General features: G+C 36.4%; 2 protein-coding genes and 1 non-coding gene across 6 annotated transcripts; 2 read left to right on the top strand and 1 right to left on the bottom strand.

Annotated features, from left to right (window-relative positions):
- Window positions 1-375: 375 nt before the first annotated feature.
- On the bottom strand, window positions 376-448 carry trnak-uuu (transfer RNA lysine (anticodon UUU)). The gene has a single exon. It is a non-coding gene; the product is annotated as a tRNA-Lys (tRNA).
- Window positions 449-469: 21 nt separating this feature from the next.
- Window positions 470-19,813, top strand: LOC114469388 (uncharacterized). Of its 3 annotated transcripts, XM_028456888.1 has the most exons (12): window positions 470-628; window positions 754-1,054; window positions 3,337-3,399; window positions 3,523-3,656; window positions 6,251-6,298; window positions 6,408-6,444; window positions 8,555-8,740; window positions 8,839-8,924; window positions 12,699-12,846; window positions 17,071-17,349; window positions 17,454-17,541; window positions 19,292-19,813. In XM_028456888.1, the coding sequence occupies exons 2-12, from the start codon at window positions 898-900 to the stop codon at window positions 19,476-19,478; spliced, it is 1,413 nt and encodes a 470-aa protein (XP_028312689.1). In that variant the 5' UTR covers window positions 470-628; window positions 754-897; the 3' UTR covers window positions 19,479-19,813. The 3 variants fall into 3 exon arrangements, with proteins under 3 accessions (XP_028312689.1, XP_028312688.1, XP_028312687.1); XM_028456887.1 differs by having other exon boundaries at window positions 473-1,054; window positions 19,325-19,813; XM_028456886.1 differs by having other exon boundaries at window positions 473-1,054.
- Window positions 19,814-23,145: 3,332 nt separating this feature from the next.
- On the top strand, window positions 23,146-24,453 carry LOC114469952 (polyubiquitin-like). 2 transcript variants are annotated; one of them, XM_028457885.1, is made up of 2 exons: window positions 23,146-23,337; window positions 23,962-24,453. In XM_028457885.1, the coding sequence occupies exon 2, from the start codon at window positions 23,968-23,970 to the stop codon at window positions 24,451-24,453; it is 486 nt and encodes a 161-aa protein (XP_028313686.1). In that variant the 5' UTR covers window positions 23,146-23,337; window positions 23,962-23,967. The 2 variants fall into 2 exon arrangements, with proteins under 2 accessions (XP_028313686.1, XP_028313685.1); XM_028457884.1 differs by having other exon boundaries at window positions 23,959-24,453.
- Window positions 24,454-25,364: the final 911 nt, after the last annotated feature.

Below are 25,364 nucleotides of genomic sequence, written 5' to 3'. Positions count from 1 at the left end.
AGTTTTATAATAAATCCTTTTTTTTATAAAATCATCATGCTTTGACTGGACTCCATCAATCAGCCAGGGCAGAAATCATGTCTCCAAAATGAGGTCAACCGCAAATTTGCTGCGACAGTTTTTAATCTCTCTCTCTGTATATGTGTGTGTATATATATATATATATATATATATAATTTATTTTGGTTTAAAGCAGGGGTTTTCATTGAAGGGCCAAAATGACGCTCCATGACGCTGGAGGGCCGCGGGCCAAAACTAATCATTCATGCTGACTAAATGTCTTCAAAGACATGTTTTTTTTTTTTTTCAATTGAAAAGTTTCATTTTGATTCAATAATAAAGAAAAAAAAAAATCTCCAGAGACACAAAACGTACCGCCCGAACAGGGACTTGAACCCTGGACCCTCAGATTAAAAGTCTGATGCTCTACCGACTGAGCTATCCGGGCTCTGTTGATGATAGGCTAGTAGGTTATATTTAACAACGACAACGACTATGTGCGCTTTCGGTGGAAAACCAGTAATTCTGGTGCTGATTGGCTCAGTTGGCTGTGACTCACAGCTATGGTACTCAAGCAGTTTTAGATTAGCTTCTGTTGTTCTCGGACTCAAAAAACACAAATACTGAGGTAAGTTTAGGTTTACGATTTATACCAAATCTTCGGCCAATGTATTTAGCTATTAATTTTTTTTGGATTATTATTTACTGAGCTGTGTTCCACCTGCAATGACTTTAGTTTCTGTTTCAAACCAGGGCTTCCCGCTTGTGTCAATAAATGACAAAGCGTTTTTGCCTGGCGGACAACTACTAACACACGAGAATACATTGTATATTTTACTAAAGCCCATAAATTCACCTATTATTGTCATCTCTGTGGGAGAGTTTTACTTTGAACTAATGAAGAGGAAACGAAGAAGCCTGAGACTTTTATATGACAGTGACGACGCCGACGAAAACAGAGAGGAAGCTCAATGTATAGCAAGAAGACTAAGAAATAAAGCCACAAATATGCAGAAAGAGGAGGAAGAAGATAATAAAAAGGAAGTGATAAGTGGTAAGTTTTCACTTTTATGTTTCAAAATTTTGCAAACATCTGAAATAGACCTAGGCAATATATCGAGGATTCTATTTTGGCGATAACTTATTGGGCGTGGCCAGTTTAGGTGACGTAAGGTGACCTAAACCAGGAAATACCCTAAAATGATTTTTTTTTTCGTATATGTATTTTTAAAGGTGGAATTTTCCATGTTAAAATGAAAAAATATATATGACAAAAGCGGGATTCGAACCCACGGCAGCAGAAGGAAGAATTCTTGAGTCAGGCGCTTAGACCTCAAAATGGCGATATATGATATAAATCTTCAATAACTTTAATTCAAACAAAGTGTGACGAGAAAGACAATTTCAAAAGTCCCTCCCTCAGAGGAGTTAACAAGCTAACGTTAGTCCAACAGCAACATCACAGTAATATAACATGCTCTGTTAAAAGCATATTACTGCAGCGCTTCTCTCTTTCTATGTGCACACACCTCAGCAGCAGCAACAACTCAGTGGCACTTACAGCAGCTCACACGGTGGCTGCTGCACACATGGACCACCTAGTGTAACAATTAAAAATCAAACATAATGTAATTCAAGCAGCAGTAATTACCTTTCAAGCAGAAAAGTCACCAATTCCATACACTATAAAAAAGACGGCACTCTAGCTCTGGGAAAGGGGCAGGGCCTGTGAGCAACAGCTGTCAGACAGCCCATCAAACACAATCCTGGCTCTGATTGGTTCTTTTTGCTTGGACGTGGTGCATTCTGGCAGTCTGCCAAAGGCTGCAGCAGCAGCAGGGAGGACTCAATGTGTCTGTTTTTTTACACAAACTATTAGTTTCATGTAAAGCTGTCCTTACATAGTGACAGCTTTAGCAAATATGACAAAAAGTCACTTTTATAAGAGTTGCAGACTGCACCTTTAACTTTTACATTGACCAATTTTGTGCAAAACAGAGAAAAATAATGGCGGAAAGAAAAAGGTATTGGGTAGAAAATCCTCTTTAAAGATTGTTTAGCAAACTCTAGTTGATAATTTACTAGAGTTACTAACGTACCTGCTTTGAAATATAATTGTTTCTGTCTCCTGCTGCTGATATTGGTTAGTCTGGACAATAAACTTCTAATTTATTATCAACTGTGTGTTTTGGGTAACATTAGACATTTGATTACTTGTAAGGAATCGCTCAAACAAGATGTTGTTTTTTTTTATTATTTAATATTAGGGATTTGATTTAGGTCAAAGGAACTATGTTATTTCTTTAAACCTCATTACCTACACAACCTGCAGGTTAGCTTCAGCTTTTTAAAGTTACTTATTTACTCTTTTGTTTACTACTACTACTTTAAATTTGTATTATTTAATATATTCATGATTTTATTGTGATCACAATGACATTTCATGTCAAACAGCTTCTCTCTTCTCCTTTTTCGGCATGGACAAAACAAAACAAAAAAAAGGAATAACATAACTTCTGTGAATGCAACCATGTCGGAAATAAACTGAATAAATAAAATAAATAAATGTTTTTAATATAACAACTAAGTTACAAATACATGTTTTATGTCATTGTTTTAATTCTTCTGTGTAAAACATGCTGTCACCATGCAACACGTTCACAGGTGGGTTAAAATAACAGTCCAAAACATGTGCTTCAAAGCAGAAAAATAATTGTGAACAGCGGGAAAATCACAATTAGATGGATTTCTGAGTGCGTCCTAACCCAGACCTTCCCCTAAACAAGTTTCACTACAGAAGTCACTCACACGTGCTGTCCCTTAGGGGAGAAAAAGACTAAACTGGCACATATTGTGCAGCTGTTTAAAAATAAATGTGTCTGTGTGGCATTTTACATCAGCAAATCTAACCAGGTATTGTCTTTCCGATTTAAGTTAACGTAAAAATATGGAGATTTATATTGTACATCAGTGTTTCTCAAATGGGGGTATTTGTACCCCTAGGGCCTAGTGGTACGCAATGGCACTACAGCGGGTATTTAGGAGAGAGGCAGAGTGGAAAATTAACAAATAAATTGTCAGTCTTGGTCCCACCCAGGCGTGAGATGACCGGAAATGATAAAAACTATAGAAATAAATCAGATTTTCAACCTGGGGGTCGGGACCCCATCTGGGGTCGCTTAAAGTTTATATGGCGTCGCCTGAAATTTTTGAAAAATCTTAAAAGATTTTTGAAATTTTCAAACAATAATAACTTATTTATTTTCTTAAATAGATAAAACAACACAATCTTAAAGATCGGTATTTTTATACTTTTCTAATTATGCAACATTCTAGGCTTCTTACATGTAACTTGTGGAACCAAAAAGGGCTTCCTGGATGTTGGAAAGCTGGAGAAACGTAAGTAGTTACACTTAACACAGCCAAGGAAAATAAATGGGATTTATTCATATTTATATTGAAGTAGAAAAACACATTGTCTCTGTTACGATTTTATTTGTGTCCTCTGGGTGTTGCGTTCAGGTGAAGCATGTATTCTGTGTGAAGGTGGCCTACTTACTCCAACTGCCTTTGAAAACTTTGGAGGGAAAGGCCATTCCAAAAAATGGAAAGCATCAATTTACTATAACAGCAAACCACTAAACTTTTGGATGGAGGTAAGATAATTTCTTTTTTTTTTCTTTTTTTTAAACAACACTGTAATTCACAGATACATTCAAGTCCTGTTTACTGCTTTAATGCTAAATCTTGAAAGAAAACACAGTATTTGAAATAAATAAGTTAGGCTAATATTAGCTATAATAACACCTGGAAAAAAGGTGGCTATTTCATCTAATGGGTAACTTTTATCAGTGTCACATTATCAACATTCATGTCATCATTTAGAATAATCACCAATCTAAGCATTAACACAGGAAAGAACAAAAGCTTTTTTTGTTGTCGTTTTGTAACTACAGTGATTTTGTGTATTTCTATTGTCATTTTGTGTCTTTTGGAGTTATTTTGTAATTTGTTTAGTACCGTTTTGTTTATTTTATGTATTTTATTAGTCATCTTGTGTTATTGTTGTAAATTTGTGTATTTTTTCTGTCTTTTTGTTTATTTTTAGAGACATTTTGTGCATTTTTGTTTTGTTTGTCTTGTGTATTTTTGTTGTCATCTTGCATGTTTTTGTTGTCATTTTGTAAATTTTTTTTTGTTTTGTTGGTTTTTTGTATGTTAGAACTTTGTCTTGTGTTGGAGTAAATTTCTGTATTTTTCTGTCATTTTGTGTGTTTTTGGAGACATTTTGGCCCTATGCTAAGATTCTAGATAAGTATATCCTGGATTAATCTCCGTTAGCAGGCTTCAACTAACCAAACAATCCCTGTCAGAGAGAAGCTGTCTTACGACGGTCGATAACAACACGCTAATTTAAGCCAAGTGTTTACAGCCTCGCTACGTGTGCGTTCACATAAAAAGGGGCGGAGATTGCAGCGTCTGACCAATCAATGGAGAACCTGGCAGAGCTAGCGTCTTTACAACGGAGGAACAGTGTTAGTGCAGCACACCAGGAGGAGGAGCTTTTATACTCGCTCAGATCTGATTCACTTCATAACTTGGTCCTGACCATGGTTAGGTGTTGCTTAAGTTTAAAGGTCCCATGTCATGCTATTTTTCACCCATCTCCATTTGTTCTAAGAACCCAAAAAACATAGTAATTGAGGTTTATTTTCCCAAACTCACCTGTTTTCCAGAGTTTCAGCCTCTGAAAAGTCACTTTCTGAGCAACTCTACACAAACAGGCTGATTTGCGTCCTACTTATGCATATTCTTGAGTGGGCGTGTCTATAGACGGGGCACTGACTTCCCCCTCCCCGCATGGTGACGTAGGGCCAGAGGACAGCCCGCCCTCCTCCCACCCACTCCGTAGCCGAGCTCATGCTGCTTTATTAACACAAGACAGAGCGTGGGACCGGGGCGTTCGCTGGTACATACATAGACTGTAGAAAATACATACATAGCACTGTGCGAAGTACGCTGAAATGCTCACCTTTGTGGGCGTGTCTGTTTACATGTCAATCGAGGCAGAGAGCTTCCTGGAGGCACGGCATCTCCAGCTCAGTACCGCGTCAAATTCGTCATCAAAGTGGGAACGCGTCATCAAATTGGAGCGAGGTGTTTGGGCTCGCCCTGCAATTAGAAAGGAGCAAATCACCCTCTAACTAATGATTGAGGGAATCACATTTTTCTATTCAAGTAGACCTATTTATCACACACACTGGGATGAGAGCACATTGTTTCACAGTCTGTAGTATGTTCCTGCTGATGCTGTCAGCCTCACTATAGCGTATGAATGAAATAATTATTGAATTAATGACTTCACCCATCCGCACATACAGAGACAGGCTTCATCAGCTGACAGTAGATCAGTCCATCAGATTTATATCTCTGTTTCCTAAATGATGTCATCGGTAAATGAAAGGATTGCATCGATGTCTAAATATTCTCTCTCCTGTCAGATCAGATCCACACAGTGACGTGTTCACACATCTCCTTTTATTGGACAGCTCGGTTTCTAAGAGAACTGATGGGTCAGGAGGCGGGGCTTTAGTGCTCGCTCGGATCCTAGTCAGAGCAAAACCTACTCTCAGCCAGGCTAGTCGTTCAGCCTCAGTTGCCATGGTGATTTAGCTCAGTAAGACGTTAGCGAGCTTTGTAGTCCAGCACACACTGATTAAATCCTGGAAGTTAGTGCGATAAGAGAGAATCTCATTTTATAACATAGGCCCTTTGTGTATTTCTGTTATCATCTTGTATGATTTTGTTGCCATTTTGGCTTTTTTTTTAGTCATATTTCTTGTATATTAATAGTTGTCTTGTGTGTTGGAGTAAATTTGTGTATTTTTCCATCATTTTGTGTGTTTTTGCTGTTAATGTTGTGTATTTCTGTTATCTTGTGTGTTTTTGCTGTTAATGTTGTGTTTTTTGGAGTAATGTTGTGTTTTTTGGAGTAATGTTGTGTTCTTTGGAGTAATGTTGTGTTTTTTGGAGTAATGTATATTCTTCAGTTTTATTTAGTTTTTTCTGTATTAGTAGTCATCTTGCATGTTGTTGGAATAAATTTGTGGGTTTTCTTCAGTGATTTTGTGTGTTTCTGGAGACATTTTGTGCATTTACTTTGGGGCCCCCAGCATTGCCCACATCTACTCTGCTATAAATACTGAAGATACTGTATGCAAACTAAAGATGATTATCATTCTAATTACAGCAGGGCCATCTGCTCCCAAACGGATGTCAAAGATTTGGCACAGCACAGGTAACCAATCAGAGCGCTGCGTCTTAACAATTTAGTGAGAATCCCAATAAGGAGAGTTATGACATTACAATGACGTTATGATGTTTCTTTTTTGTTTTTTTTTAACCAGCATGCAAAGGAACCATCAGAGGACACTCACTCTGAAGGTTTGAGACAAGCTCTAATCCTATCACAGTACACTGCAGGGTTGGGGTCTATTATAATTGTAATCCGGTAATTCATTACAATTATGATCTAATTATATTTGTAATTGCAGTTGGAAAAATCTGTTGCTGTTGTAGTCATAACTGAATTGTAATTAAGTTCAGATAATTTACTTTGTAATTGTAATTGGCATGGAAATTGTATAAAAACTGTCATTTACAATTTAATTAAAAGGAAACCTGGGGAACCATGTTACAGTTCTATGCTTTACACATACGTAATTAATTATTGAAATATGTTTCAGACCAAGTTTACCTGTCAGTTCTCTTGAGAAAACTTTTACCATTTAAAAATAATATAAAATGAGGGGTACACTGACAGAAAAACCACACCAAAAATATTAATACTAATATTTTCAGATTAACCAAGAGATTAAAAACAAATTGGATGATTGATGATATTTTACAGTTACAGTTCTATATCTTACACATACATATTTAACAATAATTAACATATGTTTCATATCAACTGTTCTCACTACCTGTCAGTTCTCTTCAGGATCAATTTACCATTTTAAAATAATTTGAAATTGAGGCATGAAGTGACAGAAAAATGCTCAGACACACACATCAAAAATATAAAAAAACAGTAATTTCAAGGATTTGCTTAACAGGTAACCAAGAGATGAGAAACACATTTGATGATAGATAATACAGGGTTCCCACAGTCAGGAAATTCCTGGAAAGGTTATGGCATTTGAAAAAACAATTTTCCAGTCTTGAAAAGTAATGAAATATTTTAGCTTATTTGGAAAATTTGATCTATTTTATTTTTATATTTAAAATATGTTAAACCCCAAAGATGTTGAGCGTTATTTCAAAGTGAAAGTGCTGCATATCAGCAGCATAATTGAGCAGGAATCACAAGATCTCACAAATTCACTCTCCGCCTCATTTATAAAACTGTGTGTAGGTAAGATAACTTCTGCTGTGGTACGCTAAAATCCAGGAAATGCATACGCAAAAAAAAAAAGATCTTACCGCTTCAGAACTAAGTCATGGAAATATGGTAAAATATTTTGGAAAAGTTTTGAAAAGTTATTGTGAAAAAACTGTGGGAACCCTGATGATATTTTTTCGTGTATTTTACATCTGATTTTAAGGTGCAGTCCGTCACTTTCAGATCTCTCCCTCTCCGCAGCTTTCTTGCCCTGCCTCCAAACTTTCCAAAGTCTCTCCCTCAGAGGAGCTAACGTTAGTCCAACAGCAACATCACAGTAATATATCATGCTCTGTTAAAAGCATGTTACTGCAGCACTTCTCTCTCTCTATGTGCACAAAGCTTAGCAGCAGCAAATGGAGGCTGCTGCGTGCACATGAACAACACATGCACCACATATTCCTAGTGTAACAAATCAAACATAATGTAAATCAAGCAGCAGTAATGACCCTTCTAGCAGAAAAGTCGCTAATTCCATCTTCTACTCCTCCAGACCATACACTGTAAAAAAAAAAAAAGACGAAGCTACAGCCCTGGGAAAGGGGCGGGGACTGTGAGCAACTGCTGTCAGACAGCCCATCAAACATAATCCTGGCTCTGATTGGTTCTTTTTGCTCGGACACGGTGCATTCTGAAAATTTGCCAAAGGCTGCAGAAGCAGCAGGGGAGGACTCAATGTGTCTGTTTTTTTACACAAACTACTAGTTTCATGTAAAGCTGTCCTTTCATAGGGACAGCTTTAGTAAATATGACAAAAAGTTACTTTTATAAGAGATGCAGACTGCTCCTTTAAGACATTTAGTCAAACCGACTCATTATCAGAGATGCTAACAGAAAGCTAACACAAGAGGATGGTTTTGTTTTTTCAGCTTATTTATTAAAGGCTCAGTAATTGTGATTACCGGTAGTTGGACTTAAGTTATTGAAAACGTAATTGTAATTGACTCTCAGGGGAAAAATAATAATTTTAAATAATATAATTTAGCATGGATATTTGAAGACGTATTTGTAATTGACCCCTTAATACTGTTAATAATATAACAGTGAAAGACGGAGGACTCAGGGTTTTTTCGAGCCATTATTTACTACTGCTTTTTTTTTTTTCCATCAAAGACTTAAGCACAGAATCTGAAGAATACACTGAGGAAGACGTTATCAACATAAGTTCAGAGAGCGAAAACCTAAAAGATGAAGATTTAGGAGAGGCTGATTGCAATGAAGAGGAAATCATAAATGGAGACGTAAGCTGTGATGAGGTGCTGACTGCTGCTAACTCTGCAGACAACAAGAACACACAAGGTGACTTTGCTTTTGCAACAATCATGGGCAGAGAGTTGTGTGTGTGTGTTTTTGGTGTCTTGCATGTGCATTAAAACGTCTTTGTTGTGTCACTTCAGAATCGGAGAGAACTTCCATCATTTCAACCCCAGTGAAACATATGTGTACAAATATAGTCAAAATTGTACTTGAGAGGCATTCAGAGGTGAGATTTCACTTTTCAAACCATGACTAATTGTTTTTAGAAACAACCCTTTTTTTTCTCCTGATAAACATTGGACTGAAGCCAAAGCAGGGTGAATCAAATTAAAAATTTAATTGCTTTTTATGACAAATAAAAATTATGAAAATGCTCTTAACTTGATACCCTCATAAAGATCAGATTTTTTTATGTCTCTTGTAGGGATCGACCAATATGGGTTTTTTAGGGCCGATACCGATTTTTTTCCATCAGCCTAAGCCGATGACCGATACGGACTGCCGATTTTCTTGAGCCGATATTCGGAGCTGATGCTACTTCTGCTCCTTCAATTTACATCATAAAAATTACACAAACATGATAACAAATGGTACAAGTCTCAATTTTTTAAAAAAGGAACATTTATTGAAATTAAGAAAGGTGAAGTATCACAACACCAAGTAAAAAATATTTAACAAATACAGATATAGAACAAGAACAAGTAAAAAATAAAGTGAGACATCTCATGAAATATTATGAAAGAGAACTGTTCGTCCTTGTCCCAAAAATTGCTTTGACAAAAGTTGGCCTGACTGAAGATATATTTTATTAACAGGATTATTGAGTATAAATATATTTATCTATAGTATTAAACACAAAAAGAAACCATGAATAATAGTCCATTACAACACAGCCCCAGAACATAAATTAGCAGAGGAAAATAATGTGTCAGATGTGCATTAAGCAACAAACTGTTCAAGTTTCTGTTCTAAAAAGCATCAACATTAACAGGAATAAATATTCAAAGTAGTAAACTGTTTCTCAAAGTTTTAAAAGCTCTCCTTCTCAGCGCAGTGCTGAGTGAGAAGCAGAGAGGGAAAGACGCACACACGCCAAACCTCCAGCCACCTGCTCGTGAACTACGACACGTGGACCCACAGAACAACCAATAAGTTAAACAGTTAAAAGATGCTTTGAAAGTTTAAAACCTGCGATTGAAGAGCTTGCTTCACGCTCTGCTAGTGGGGGGAGGGGCTCCGGACTCTGCTCTTTGCAGCCTGTCTCCAGCAACACTGAGCAGCCGCTCTGTTAATAAAGTGGATCAGCGAACGCAGTAGCGCGCATCGGCCAATGCCGATACACGTGAAACACGCAAAAATTGGCCGATTAAATCGGTCGATCACTACTAACTAAGAAAAAATGGAATTGAATATAAAGACCGTCTCGAGATTCGCGCCAACTACAATGTGTGTAACATATACAATTATGCAAATATGATTAGTTACATAAGTGATAATGTTGACTGCAAAAATGCAATAATAATCCCCTTAACGTCCACTGTCCCGAATATGTGTCAAAATGCATGTTGTCACTCAATCACGCTCCTAAAGGATTAAATGCTTCTCAAATACAGCAGCATATCACAAGTATCATTAACCCTTTGAAAGCTTAGAATCTTCTGTTTTTAACCATATAAACCATTCTAAGACACAACCATCACAGCAAACAGTCGTTTCTTTTGTCAAACTTGCAAAAAAAATAATAAATGGCGACATAAACAAGCTAGCACTTTTTACCTTTAAAGCCAGGCCATGTCTTACTGAATTTATATATTCCATCAAATGTGGTCTCAAAATCTTCCTAAGATATTGAAAAATCCAATGAATCCCAGCATTTAGTCCAAACAGTAAAACTACCATATAAAAAAATAAAATGTAACTTCCTATTTAGAAGAAGAAAGCAGCTCCGCCCTGATTTCTTCTTACTTTTTTCAGAGGCTGAACGTGTCATTGAAAATCCTCATTTTTAGATTAATTTTATATGACACTTTAATATTTCTATATTATGTACATTATATATATATATATATATATATATATATATATATATATATATATATATATATATATATATATAAAATTCAAATGAATTTGGGAAAACTGTAATGAAAACCTTCGCCCACGAGGAGGGGAAATGCTCTCAAAGTGTGTCATTTTCAATTTAAGTAAACGCAAACCTGTGGAACCATCTTACAGTTCTATGGCTTAAACATATGTTGTTAACAATTATTGAAATATGTTTCATATCAAGTTTGTTTTCTTGAGGATCATTTAACCATTTGAAAATAAATTGAAGTCAAGGGGTATACTGACAGAAAAAATGCTCAGACGCCCACATCAAAAATATGAAAACCATTATTTTTATTGATCAGGAAGCCTAACATGGTAACCAATAGATGAGAAATAAATTGGATGTTAGATAACATTTTTTGTGTATTTTACAGCTGATTTAAGACATGGGTCAAAACTGACCCGTTATCATAAGGGATGCTAACAGAAAGCTAACACAAGAAGGTTACGTTAATTGTAATTCGAACTTCAATAATTGGGAACTTAATTCTAATGAACTTTCAGGAGGAAAATTATAATTCTAATTTTAGTTGTGATTGGAAAAAAGCAGGTCACAGTAATCGTAATTAAGTTATAATTGATCATGGATAATTTAAGATGGAATTGTAATTTAAAAAGTGTAATTGACCCTGGCCTACACACGAAGAAATTAATAATGAGAAACTTAAAAATGTAGCAGAAATTTAAAGAGCACTACATTATTAAACAGGGAACAAAACGTAACAGCTGACTTAAAAATATATTTTCCTTTTTGGTTTTCTTAAGCTTTTTTTCACAGATTGCCAACAATTTTTGGGTAGTTCCTCTTTTTTTATGACTACTGAACTTTGTTTTTTTTTTATTCTGGTGATTAGTTTAGTTAGGTTTTTGATTTATTATGAATAATGATGTCACTTGTTCCCTGTTAGTTCAATAAATTTGAAAATGTGTTATTTGTCAGGATTGTTTGGGGGAGTGGGCAATGAGCGCAGGTGGGGCTTGAAAGTTCATCTTTGTTCAAAGTGGGGTGCGCCCAAAAAAGTCAGTCAAACAAGATGGGGCATGATTTTAAATCCACCAATCAGAAGGTGTTTCTGTGTTGGAAGTTAGACATCAGGCTTTGTAATAATAATAATAACAAAATCTTTAAAAAAGATGCATTTCAGTTAACTAGAGCAGTATTTCTCAAATGGGGGTATGTGTACCCCTAGAGGTACGTGATGGCACTATAGGGGTACTAGAGAGAGAGAGAGAGAGTGGAAAATTAACAAATAACGTGTCAGTCTTGGTCCCACCCCAGGCATGAGATGACCGGAAATGATTAAAACAATAGAAATAATTCAGTGTTTTTCAACCTTGTGTCTGGACCCCAGTTGGGGTTGCTTAGAGTTTAAATGGGGTCACCTGAAATTTCTGGAAAATTAAAAAAGATATTTGAAATGTTTTATTTATTATTCTAAATTATTATTGTTATTCTAAAGCAACACACAATCCTAAACAACTGTATTTCTGTACTATCCTTTTGTAAAATATAAATATAGAACTTTAACTATAGTTAAACTAAAAAGCAGTTTAAAAATATGTATGTATACTGTATATCTGAGCTCAAACATGATCAAAAACTGATTCTAGAAAGAAAATATCTTTGGGTGTTATTACTCGTTCATTTCATCATTATGCTCTATCGTTGTTTTTAAATAGTTTTCTAAGCTAAGTATTGTAGTCGGACAAAGAGGGTACTTTTGAGAATCACTGAACTATCTGTTCACCTGAAACAAAATAAAAATGAATATATGAATATTGATGGATACATTTGAACCAAAACTGTTTTTATCAAACTAAATTCACAAAATCTGCTGTTTAAAATTCCTACTGCTTGCACTTTAACAAGTTCTTTGCTTCACTGTTGAAGGATCTTAATCTTCATCAAATAAATGGAAGTGTCAGCCAGGAAGAGGAAGGGGAGGAGGAGCCAAATTCTTCACACACACCTCTGTCAGAGGCTGAGACTGGCGATCTGAGCATCAACAACAACAACAACAACAAGCTTCCTGTAGCAGGTGAGTGATGTATAGTTAATCCACTGTGCTCCTAAATTCAGGGCCTATGTTACAAATCTAAATAATTAGATCTTTGATTAATCTCTGTTAGCGAGCGTCACCTAACCAAACGTTGTCCGTCAGACAGAAGCTGTTTTACGAAGGTCGATCAACAAGTTGAGGTAAGCGTGTTGATTTCAGTCTGGTTGACCGGCGCACTTTAGTGACGGAGGCGGATATTACAGCTTCAAAACAATCACACGGATTAACTGTAGAACATCACAAATGGGGAATAATTCTTTAAAAATATGAAGAATTAAAATACATAATTCAGACCAAAAACAACACTGTTGCTGCAGAAACTAATTAATGCAGGAATTGATGAGTGTTAATAATATTTAAATTAGATTATTAACGGCGAATCAGTTTCACTTTTTCTTCTCTTTTTAACTTGTCTGTGGCTCTGATGTTGCGTCCATACAGATCAGCCTACATCATAAGGTGGAATATATTTATATGTTATGCTGCGTTCACACCAAGCGCATTTCGGGCGTCAAAATTGTGCCTCACACTCCGACTTGAACGCTTGTGCTCATTGAATTAGTACGCTTGTCACTAGCGCTTTAGGGGAGGGGCTTCTCTGTCGCCTGTGGTGTTCATAGAATGGATGATATTGTGGCGATCAGTAAAGGCTGGGATACACTGTGCAATTTTTTCAATAATTGTGCTCAGCTCCAGCTTAAACTGTGCGACTCGTGCAGTGCGCAGCTCATGATGCATGTTTTCACACTGTACGGACCGACACTCTGGCACGATCTGACTGCTCACACTGTACGTCACGTCGGGGTCTTGTTCCCGGAAATGCAATGTACAAATTAGATTGGATTTCAAACATGTTTGATTTCCTTACGACCATACGATTGCTGATCAGGAGCTGGTCGCGAGGTGTTAAAGGCTCCTCGTGACCCCATGTATACTACACGATGCTCGACACACGATCTAGCAGAAACTCGCACGATCCCACAAAATAGACGCAGTAGTCGAAAATCGGCTCTAAATGGGCCAAAAATCGCACCGTGTATGCCTGCCTTTGTCGTTCAGCATAAGTTTCCATGGTGATTTAGCTCTGTAAGATGTTAGCGAGTTTCGTAGTCCAGCACACACTGATTTAATCAGTTAGTGTGATAAGAGGTAGTCTAGCTTTGTAACATACCCCCTCATTGTCTTGCCCTGTATAGATTACTTTGCAAGCTATTAAACTTCCTGAACTCACACCAAACAAGCTAAATAGGGTTAATAGAGTCAACTACTGTTATTATTTTTATATTTTATATGCATCAGAGAATTTGTGTGAACAGGATTGTTACACTGAAATCACACCAGATTACTTTGAGGTTGAGGTTAACAACACTGTAATAACTCATCCCCCTGTTTTTTTTTTTTTTTTTTCAAAATCTTTTTATTGAAATTCAAACATGGTGTACATGAAGCAAAGCGCTGTACAGCCAATGGAAATAGAGGACGTTAGTGCAGTCAACAGCCACTACTACAAAGGTAGAGTAGTAGTACATGTAAAAGCTATTAACTGTACATGGTAAATAAGTAAAGCGTGGACCTGGAGCACCAGCCTGTGTTATTGTACTTATTTTTACAAGCAAACAAACAAACATATACCTTATAGAACCACCCCTACCCTGTCACTGCCAGTGTTGCCATGAGATAAAATATAATCTCCAGTCACATTCTAAATCTAATTATGCATCTGAAAGAGCAAAATAACCAAGCTGCCTCTGGATCAAGGCTTTTAAAGGTTTCCTAAATAATTAAAAAAAAATCCTCAAATTTCAATAAATTGTGCATTTGAATGATGTAGTAAGAATCTTATTTTTTCCTAGCTTTAAGCAATACATGATGTCTGCTAACCATTGTGCATGCGTTGGCGGGGCAGCATCTCTCCATCTGAGCAGCATGGCACGCCTGGCCAGGAGAAAAGCAAACGATAGGGTCTGCTGTTTATTATCTTGGATAATAATTGGTGTGAAATACCTCTGTCCAAAATGTATGAAGACTAGGGCATTGCCACTAAGTATGAGTAAGTGATGCTTCAGCACATTTGTCGTAGTATGGGTCAGTGTCAGGATGAAAATGGGATTGTTTAACTTTAGAGAGATGAGCTCTGTGTACCGCTTTGAACTGGATGAGACAGTGGCGAGCACAGAGAGATAAAGATAAAGACAAGTCTTCCTCCCATGATCTTTTAAGTTTGTCCGTAGTGTCCCGCTTTAGGTTTGCCACCATGTTCTAGAGGACTGACTGAAATTAGTCTTTTCCGATATGGGTTCAGGAACAGGACCGAGACGCCAATGGTTGTTTCTAACAACGAGGGGAAATGGGAAAACTTTGAAATGAGAAATTGTCTTGCCTGTAGGTACCTGAAGAAGTTAAACTTACTGTAGGTAGATTGAACCTTTTGCTTAGCTGCTCTGTTCTGTTTGTCTGTCTGTCTGTCTGTCTGTCTGCCGAGCCGAGTGTTGGGAGAGGACTGATTGCTTCTTTTACTTCTTACTCTGCCCATATGTTTACAGCACTTATCATTACCAGCGCTGCTTTCACGATTGAAATAATCAACTTACAGTGTTACTAAAGGATGAGTTCACTCAGAATGTAGGCTCATTCAAGGAGGTTCAAGCTGCAATTCTATGAATTACAGCTTGAACCTCTCCTTGCACCATTTTTAAACCGAAACTGAAACTGAACCTTCCTTACCGGTATATTTTCGGAAAACTCTTACCGACTTTTTTCTCAATATAGACTAGCGACTAATGTATGGACTTTATCTTGTGTTATTGGAGATTTTTGTGGTGTTTTAGAGACTCTGACATGAATGTATGTATCACTGTAGTTGTACTGTCCCGAACAGCTGGTAAGCTGGAGGCCACAGGACATTAAGGGGTGGATTCACTAAAAGCTCAGTGGTATTAAAACTTGTTAGGGTTCTGCAGGTTCATCATCTTCATTTTCATCTCGTGTGTATAACATACATTACATGACCAATAAAGTTGATTCTGATTCCGATTATATCTGATGGACTGATCTACAGTTAGCTGATGAAGCCTGTGTCTCCGTATGCGTGGACAGGTCAAGTCATTAATTCATTCATACGCTATAGTGAGGCTAACAGCTTCAGCAGGAACATACTACAGTGAAACAATGCACTCTCATCCCAGTGTGTGTGTGATAAATAGAGGTCTACCTGAACAGAAACACGTATGTGCTGTAATAAAGTTTAACTGATTAGAGCGCTGTCTGTTTATCATTCAATGGATTAATATCATAAATAATGTCACGCTTTTACGCATTAACAGTGTCAGCAGTTTCCTGCCTGTGTTCTTTCATTCCTGGCTTTTCTGTAACAACAGTGTTGTTTGTTATGTGAATTATGGATTTTAATTATTCATCATTTTAAACTTAAGCTGAACACATAACCAGGTTATGAAGTGGATTGGATCTGAGCGAGAAAAGCTTTGCTGTCATCATGGTTTTGAATCCATTATATTTGTTCAAGATCATAAGCTGTTCCTCCATTTTAAAAAAGGTGGCTCTGCCAGTAGTGATTGGTCAGACGCTGCAGTCTCCACCCCTTTTATGGGAGCGTGCACGTAGCAGGCTGAGAACACTTGGTTTAAATTAGCGTGTTGCTATTGATCTTCGTAGGACAGCTTCTCTCTGACAGGGAATGTTTGGTTAGGTGAAGCCCGCTAACGGAGATAAATCCAGGATATACTAATCTAGCTTCATAGTATACCCCTTTGTGTATTTTTGTTGTCATCTTGTTTGTTTTTGTTGTCATTTTGTGTTTTTTGTAGGGCTGTAGTCAACCAAAGAAATGGTTGGTCGCCCAAGACTATGGCACACGTAGCGATTAGATGACCACAAAAAAAAAAAAAAAGAAAACGGAGAATGAATGAGCAGGTGCAGAGGAAAAAGAAAAAGAGAGACAAATATTTTTTTTTGGCGTTTTGTGGTGCCGATTTGCTTTTAAACACAGACCAGTGTTTTTTTGTATTTTAGCAGTCATCTTTTTTGTTGGAGGAAATTTGTGCAATTTTTTGTCATTTTGTGTTGATTTGCAGACATTCTGTGTATTTTTGTTTTTGTCTTGTGTGTTATGGAAATCACGTTGTGTATTCATTGTCAATCTGTGCTTTTGAAAGCAGCTTCTGATTCCGTCATATTTGCGTACAGACGTTAGCTGTGTGCCTCTGAAGGAATCTTCTCAACACTCAGAAGAACAAAAAGATCCTTTAGCAGCAGATGAGGATCATTCCAAAGCAGCGTTTACAGATTCCTCATTCGTGGAAGAAGATGGACAAGATCTGATAGAGAGTAATGACAGTGCACAATACTTGGAGGAAATCCTTCCCGCAACGTTTCCACATGACTCGTCACCGGCAGAACTCATGGAGCCTCACACAAGTGAAAAAGAAGACACGATCTCAGACGTGGAAAAGAATGAGGCACTCGGTAAGTTGCACAAAAACAATGATAACTATGTTTTGCTAGCTTTCTTTTGCTGGTTTGATTACAAATTAATCTGCTCTGTTTATTTGTATCCATTGAACGAACAGGCCCTTCCACTAAATCTTTTGTTGAACTGGAGAATTCAAGTCCAATCATCATCATCTCTGAAGTAAAAACACTGGAGCTCAACACATGGTAAGCGTTACGGGGATATTTCAGAAAGCAGATTATGTTCAAACTCTGACTATGTTCTGGCTCAAATGAGGGAAACTCTTGAGTTTCTGATTGTAGAAAGTGAAGTGAGTTCTACTCTGAGTATGTCACCATGGTAACATTCTCCGTGAACTGAACCTGCTCGCTGGCAGGTTTTGTCTAATGCTGCGTTCACATGTTCAAGTTTGTGTGTCCAGATTACATACAAAGTCAATGGATAGATGCATCCCAAATACAAAATCTTTCCTGTGCGGCAGTGCGGTCTGATCTGCGCGTCAAGAGCGTTGGCCATATTTGCACATTCGCAAGAGTTGAAAATTTTGAACTCCTGCGACTGTTTTCCAGGACGAAAGCCAATCAGAGTCTTTGTTGACGATGACGTCAGGCCGTCAAAACGGACATCGGTCAGTTCACTAACTCAACCATGGAGTAGAAGCTGTGTGTGACCACCAGGAGCTGTATGACACGGTTTTTATAACTGGCACCACACCAGGAAGGAGAATCAGTGAGGAGTTGGTAGTAGCAGGTAAAAGTTCTCTCTGTAGTTTCCATCCTTGAAAATCAGCACTGAGCTAGGATAGCATTAGCCGCTAATCACACCGGCTTTTTTCACTGGTGGTTTATGTTTATGAGAGGAGAAAAAGGAGCACAGCTCCTCGCTTCTCGCGCAGGTGAAACTCACCAAGTTGGATGTGTCGCTGGTGGGTGTGGCTTCGCTTCTAACGTGCATATGAAGCGAATGGGGACGTTTTTGATTCCCGCGAAATGTTTTGTGTGGTGTCGCAGAAGACTCATTCGGTGCGAACGCAGCATAACAAACCCTGGTTGTCTACCTGGCTCCGCCCACCTGAACGCCAATCAGTCATAGACTGTCCGTGAGAGGTTTTTTCGTCAAAGACAGGATATTCTTTCTTTTCCTAAGGAATATCTTTGGAAACGCTACTGCTTCTCAAGGAACACTTTAATTTACCTTGACACTCTTCTCTGATTTTTTTCCAATTACAATTATTTTTATTGTCAGAAAGTCAGTTGCAATTACATTCTCATTTAAAATTAATCACAATTACTGAACCTGAAATAAATAACTTAATAAAAGTTAACCTTCCTCTTGTGTTAGATTTCTGTTAGCATCTTTTATTATAACGGGTCCTAAATCAGCTGTAAAATACACTAAAAACAATGATCTATTATTTAATTTCTTTAGCATCTATTGGTTGCCTTATTAGGGTTTCTAATCAATGAAAATATTTAATTCAATTCAACTTGCAAAGTCATCTCAATTGGCTTAACAAAATATAAAAGAAAGAACTCAACAAGATCCACATTAACATGCATTTAGTGACAATGATAAGAAAAAAACTATACAAATATATATATATATATATATATATATATATATATATGTGTATATATATATATGTGTATATATATATATATTTCTAGCTCCATCAGGGTAAAATAAATCCCTCTCTCCCGGCTTGTTGTCATGCATCTCACGAAATCTGTGCTCCATTGATGATGGCTTTTTATGCTCATGAGTAACATACTCAGAGTTCATTGACTCACTTCATACCAGCTGTAATGAAACCAGAGTTTCCCATCGCGGGGTATGTTGACCAGAGTTTATGGATAAACTCAGAGTTTGTTGAACCTCCTTTCTGGAATACCCCCTCAATGACTTTAGGGGTAGATGTGTATATAGTAACAAATTATAAATTAATTTTCTGCACAGTATCGATCAAACATCTGTTGGTGATCGTTCCAGGGCGGAGGATTCACTGACAAACGTCACTGAAAGTTTTAACGTCGATGGAATGGACCTTGATAAACTGAAGAAAGAAAAAATAAAAATGCAACTGAAGGTTTTAAAGTTGCAAGAAGAATATTACAAATTGAAAATAAGAAAATTAAAAGAGTAAGAAAAAAAAGAAAAAGAAATGTTGTTCAGTGTTTGCAAAGACTAAAACGAAAAGGGACCAAAGGGATGGTGAAATGGTTTGTTTACTAGTATTTCTTTAAAAAAAAAAATGTCTGCCTGCCAATTTTCAACATATTTGTACCAAATGCTAAAGGCTAGAGATGCACTGTGCTGTATTTTTTTGCATATGTTTTACCACTCATTTGGTCAATAATTAACTCATTCAGTGCCAGCCATTTACAGATTTTCTACCCCCCTCAGTGCCAGCCATTTTTGAGCATTTTGACAGAATATTTTCTACTATGACTATCTGAAATCTGACACCAGATTTTTGTTTCTGGCTCGTTTCGTTCTTTTGTAATCAGTCGTTGAATAGAGCAAGTTTTACACAAATCTTCAGTTTCAGAGCAAAAAGCTGAGAAAAAAGTATTTTTGTAAAAAAAAAAAAAAAAACCCTGTCAGTGACTTTAAAGCTATTTTTTTTTTTTTTTTTTTTTTTGCTTTAGTGACAATTCTAACATCTGAACATCGTTTTCTTGTGTAAAACAAAAAAAAAAACACAGACCAGGCTTTTGATTGCAAAATTATTATTATTTATCTATCTGGGTCAGAGTTGAATGGAATTCTTACTGTATTTTGGCGTTCCTCCAACTTTCTCTCCCATCAGTCTGCACACACGCAACTTCCTCTTTCTCCCAGACATGCAGAGTGTCACTGCGTTCCCTGTTTTTTTATGGTTTTATCTCACCATCACCACACTATCCATGAATTCCACACTTGCTCTGGTCGGAGTGTGCGCTGCTGGGAACGTCAACTCTGTACGTAGCGCCATTTTCTGTCTCGTAAATGCCTTTCCTCTCTTCCTCTGAGCTCTGCGGAGCATGGATGATCTCTCATCCAAAGGTGCGCTGCTACCTCCTACGTGTCACCTATTATTTTACTATCTGGCTCACAGGCTGGGGGTATTTTGTACCCACCTCCACACCCCCCTCCTCCCGACACGCAGGGATGACCCGTTTGGCCCGGTTAGTTGATGGTTTTATCTCACAATCACAACATTATCAATAATCCACTCAGGTCCATACATGTTCTGTGTTAGTATGTGGTGTTGTGAGCTGCTGGATACTTCACAATATCACTCTGTTGCGCCATAATCTCCCTTCTTTTCCTGCTTCTTCCTGCTTTGCATAGCATTGCGTAGCATCAGTGGCTAATCTCTCATCTAAAGGTGTACTGCTGCCATCTTCAGGACACAGTTGGTCACTACAACACCCCACAGCTCAGATATTGATGAGGAACCTCTGCCAGGGTGTTTTCTAGTAATCCCCGTGAAAAAATGCAAATGACGAGTTATCTCGTCAGTGGCACTGAGCGTTTGGATTTGAAATGACGAGCTATCTCGTCAATGGCACTGAGTGAGTTAATATTGATATTCTGCCCCCACAAACGAGAAATCATCTGGTTTGTGTAGTGAAATTATTGGGAATATCACCTACTTCCAAAGAGACTTTTCTTCTCTTAATGAAATGTATTTTGATTTGCATTTAAAGTTACGCTGGTTTGACTATAAAGAACTTCAGAGACTTAGTTTGGTTTTTTAATAGAAAATAAAGAAACGCTGTCCGTTTATGGTTGATTGTGTCGGCCTCTCTATTTCTTATTTATATAAGAAACTTCCATTTTAAAAATCCAAAGCTAAAGGTAATTTTCAGTTTTTACCCTGTTTTTACCCTGTTTTTACGAGGTGTGCTGTTCAATATTCCATCACTCAACTCCTGCACCTTAGAGCAGATATGGGCAACAATTAACAAAACAAGAATACGCAAAATAAAAAAACAAAAAAAAAAAAAAACACCAAATTACTCCATAAAAAACAAGATGACTACAAATAAACAACTGGAAAATGTACAAAATGACACCAAAAATCCATAAAATTACTCTTAAAACAAACAAGATAACTACAAAAATACCCAAAATGACAGAAATGTACAAAATGACCACATAAACCTTACATTTAAAGTATTATTTCTTACTTTTTCCTTAATTTCTGTCTCAGCTGTACAGGAGGTTTTCTCAGGTATAACTTAAAATAAGAAAGAAAGAAAAAACATACATAAATACAACATTTCTACTCTGCCACAGCGCCCCTAATTAGTTGGATTTCATGCCAGTTCATATATACATTTTTAAATGTAAATATTAGTACCTGAACTAATTATTAACTAGAAGATATGTGGGAATTATTTGAAAGCAGCTTTGAAAACCTTCTGGAAAAGGACGTCTTGTCTTTTTGATAACATAAAAATCTGAATATCTTTATTATAAAGCAAAACCCCAGACGATGGAAAAGTACACAAATTGACTCTAAAAAAACAACTAAAATATTAATGACAGAGAAATATACAAAACAACAAAAATACACGTAATTACTCGAAATGCACTAAAAACACACAAAATGACATATTGATACACAAAAATATACAAAATAACTACATAAACACAAAATTGCACAAAATCCTGTCCTGTATTAATTGATTTGTCATTTTTCTTAATGCACACCTGAATATTCATAATGGGACAAACATATCAATCCAGTATTGTTGAGGTTATAAGCAAGTAACGTGGAGGAAAATGGTGCTCAGTGAATAAAACATAAATAATAGTTGATAACTTGGCAATAGTGAACCTATGAAACAGGTGAAACATTGTGACAAAAATAAATAAATGAAACTAAACGTGTGTATAGACTTTGGTTTTTTATTCTATTAGTCACTTGGAAAGAATGTATGAGGTAGTTGTCACACCTTGTACCTGTGACGCTGCAGATGATAACATACTGTTTCTCAAACAGTGTTTGTCCTTACCTGAATTCAACTGATGACACTTGATATTTAAAAGTGGACATTGTTGTATGCATACAGACAGTAACTAATGTCAGCAGATGTTTGTTACTTGTGTTTTTTACAGGGCCTGAAAGTGAGTGTGGTCCTCAATCTAATTTCCCACAAAAAATTAAACATATAGTTACAGACATGTGCACAAAATGACAACAAAATAATAGGAAAAATATGGAGGTAGAATTGTGTCTTGATTATTCAATTAAAAAACAAATGTTTAATATATTAAATTTAAAAAAAAAGTTTACTTCAATGAAAAACAAATATTTTTTATCAAAGAAAAAAGTGTTCAAATGCAAAAAAATAAATAAAATGAAATATTTGAAACTTTTCTTTGATAGAAATGTTTTAGTTTTTATTTATTTTTCATTTAATAAGAAAGAGACAAATGTACTACCCATAATATGGCCCAAATACAAAAAAATTACTTCAATAAAAATATATGTATATATATATATGTATATGTATATATATATACATATATATATGTATATATACAGTATATATATGTATATATATGTGTATATATATATGTATATATATGTGTATATGTATATGTGTATATATATATATATATATATATATACATAATTTTAAAAAAAGTTGTTAATGAAAAAATCATTTTCAATCAAACAAAAAAAGTGTTCAACTGCAATTATTTGGGTCTCAAATATTTTTTTAGCATTTGAGCACTTTTTTTTCTTTGATAGAAAATATTTATTTTAGATTTAGATTTTATTTATTATAGACGTAAACCTGATGACTCATGTTTGGAGAATGGAAACTGAAAGCTTGTGTGAAGCTGAGAGGAAAAACGAAACTTAGCGAACAAATAAAAGGCGTGTCGTGAAAGTGAGACAGTATTTATACTGGTGTGCACTGGGAAACAGCTGCGAGCATCATCAGATCAACACTTTGGAAACTCTACAAGCTTTACTTCACAGTTTTTAACCAAACCACAAGGTAGGTTTTAAATGTTTATCTTTATATATCACTGTTGTTTTGTCTGAGGGAGATAGAATATGTATAGGTTGCCGATTGTAAAAAATAAACAGCAACTTTTTGACACATTCAGCAACAAACCATGTTTAACAAACGTTTGTGATTTATTTCTTTTATTTTATTATTTATTTATTTATTATTTTATTTTATTTTAATGTTACTTTTGACCAGATGTACAGCAATATTTGTGATATTTGCTTTTCTCATAAAAATACAATATTAATGTTAAATATAAATATTAAATCTAAATTGAAATGTTAAATCTCACAGATGGAACTAAATATTTAGCTAAAATGCAAATTCAGTGGAAGTATCAAATTAAAAGCTCATTGACACAAACGAACATTTAAATTGAACATCGAAAAAAAATTTCAATGTTCATATTTAACATTTAGATTTAGAATTAACATTTAGATTCAATATATGACATTGACAATTACTGCTGTGAATATGCTAAAAATTAACATAGAAAATTTCACTTGTTTTTAAAATGTTTGTTGCTAAAAGTTGCTGTTTATTTTAGCATGCGCAACTTTACAATCGGTGCCCCATAGAATATAATTCATACTTTTTTATTTTTAGCAGATTACTATGGGGATGGACATAGTGGTAAAAATGCTGGACGGGACCACCCACACCCTCAGGATGAAGCCTGAGGACACGGTGGGTGCCCTGAAGGACCGGATCCAGAGTCAGATGGGGGTCCACCGGCAAAGCCAGAGCCTGGCAGTATATGGAGAGCAGAGGATCGTTTTAACCGACGACCGCCGGCGTCTGTGTGACTACGGCCTGCAGTCCGGCACCCAGGTGGCACTGCTGGTCACCCAGCCCGCCCCGGTCCAAGTGTTCCTCCGCACCGAGAAGGGACAGACAAAGACCTACGAAATCAAAGCGGGGGAGAGTGTGGAGGAGTTCAAGACCCAGGTCCAGAAGAAAGAGGGAGTCGCCAAGGACCAGCAAAGGCTCATCCACGAAGGGAAGGAGATGGTGGTCGGAAAACTGGAGGATTACGGAGTCCAAGAGATGAGCACCATCTACCTGACTCTACGGCTGAGGGGGGGTTCATCTCATTATTAACCTTTTCTATTCTTTTTATCTGCACTTATTTAATTTAAATAAATCACATTCCTTTAAATCCTGTGTTTAAGCATACATGACATCTGAGTTGGGGTCAATTACAATTGTAATCGCATAACTGATAATTAAAGAATAACTAAACCCAAACCCACTTTTTTCTGCTGAATACAAATGTATTTGGGTATGAAGTAGTGCTGATGATTGATCCTGGTCCAACTCTTAACTTTTTAGTCAAAGTATTTCAGTTTGTCATATTTAGTTGTAAAATGTCAGTGACTGCCCTCTAGGGGTTGAAACCCAATGGATGTTTTAGAGAAATCCCAACTATACTTGAACATATCCAAGACTGTGTGTATGGACTTCTCAAAAAGAGCAAATACTGACAATGATCTCAACGTTTCTGTCCAAGGTAAAAGAATTGAGGTGGTACAACAGTTTAAATACCTAGGAATCACTCTCGACTCAAATTCTTTTTAAATGACAGATAAAAAATGCTGCGAATAGAATTAAGTTTACCTTGTCCAACTTTAGGTTTATTAGAAACAAACTCCGGAGTCAGCAAAATTTTATTTTGATACTATGATCTTGTCACACATGTCCTATTGTGTAACAAGTTGGGCATTGGTCTGTAAGACGACACTAAAGCCAATTGAAACAGTTTATAAACAAGCTCTGAAAGTATTGGATAAAAAACCAAAAACTTAACATCACTGTCGGATATTAAAAAAAACATGAGCGCTTAAGCTGGACAACCCTGGTAAACACAGATGTTGTCTTGATTCATAAGATCTTCCATGGCAAAGCACATTCTCCATTACAAGATATTGTGGGGAAAAAACTCAAACAGATCCACAAGAGCTGGTTCTAGAGGTGACTGTGGAATTCCTTTTAGAAAGAGTGCATTTAGTCAA

The sequence above is a fragment of the Gouania willdenowi genome, chromosome 9 (assembly GCF_900634775.1).
Source record: "Gouania willdenowi chromosome 9, fGouWil2.1, whole genome shotgun sequence".
Lineage (NCBI taxonomy): Eukaryota > Metazoa > Chordata > Actinopteri > Blenniiformes > Gobiesocidae > Gouania > Gouania willdenowi.
Note: the sequence above shows the minus strand (reverse complement) of the source record. Positions and strands in the feature narration are given on the sequence as shown.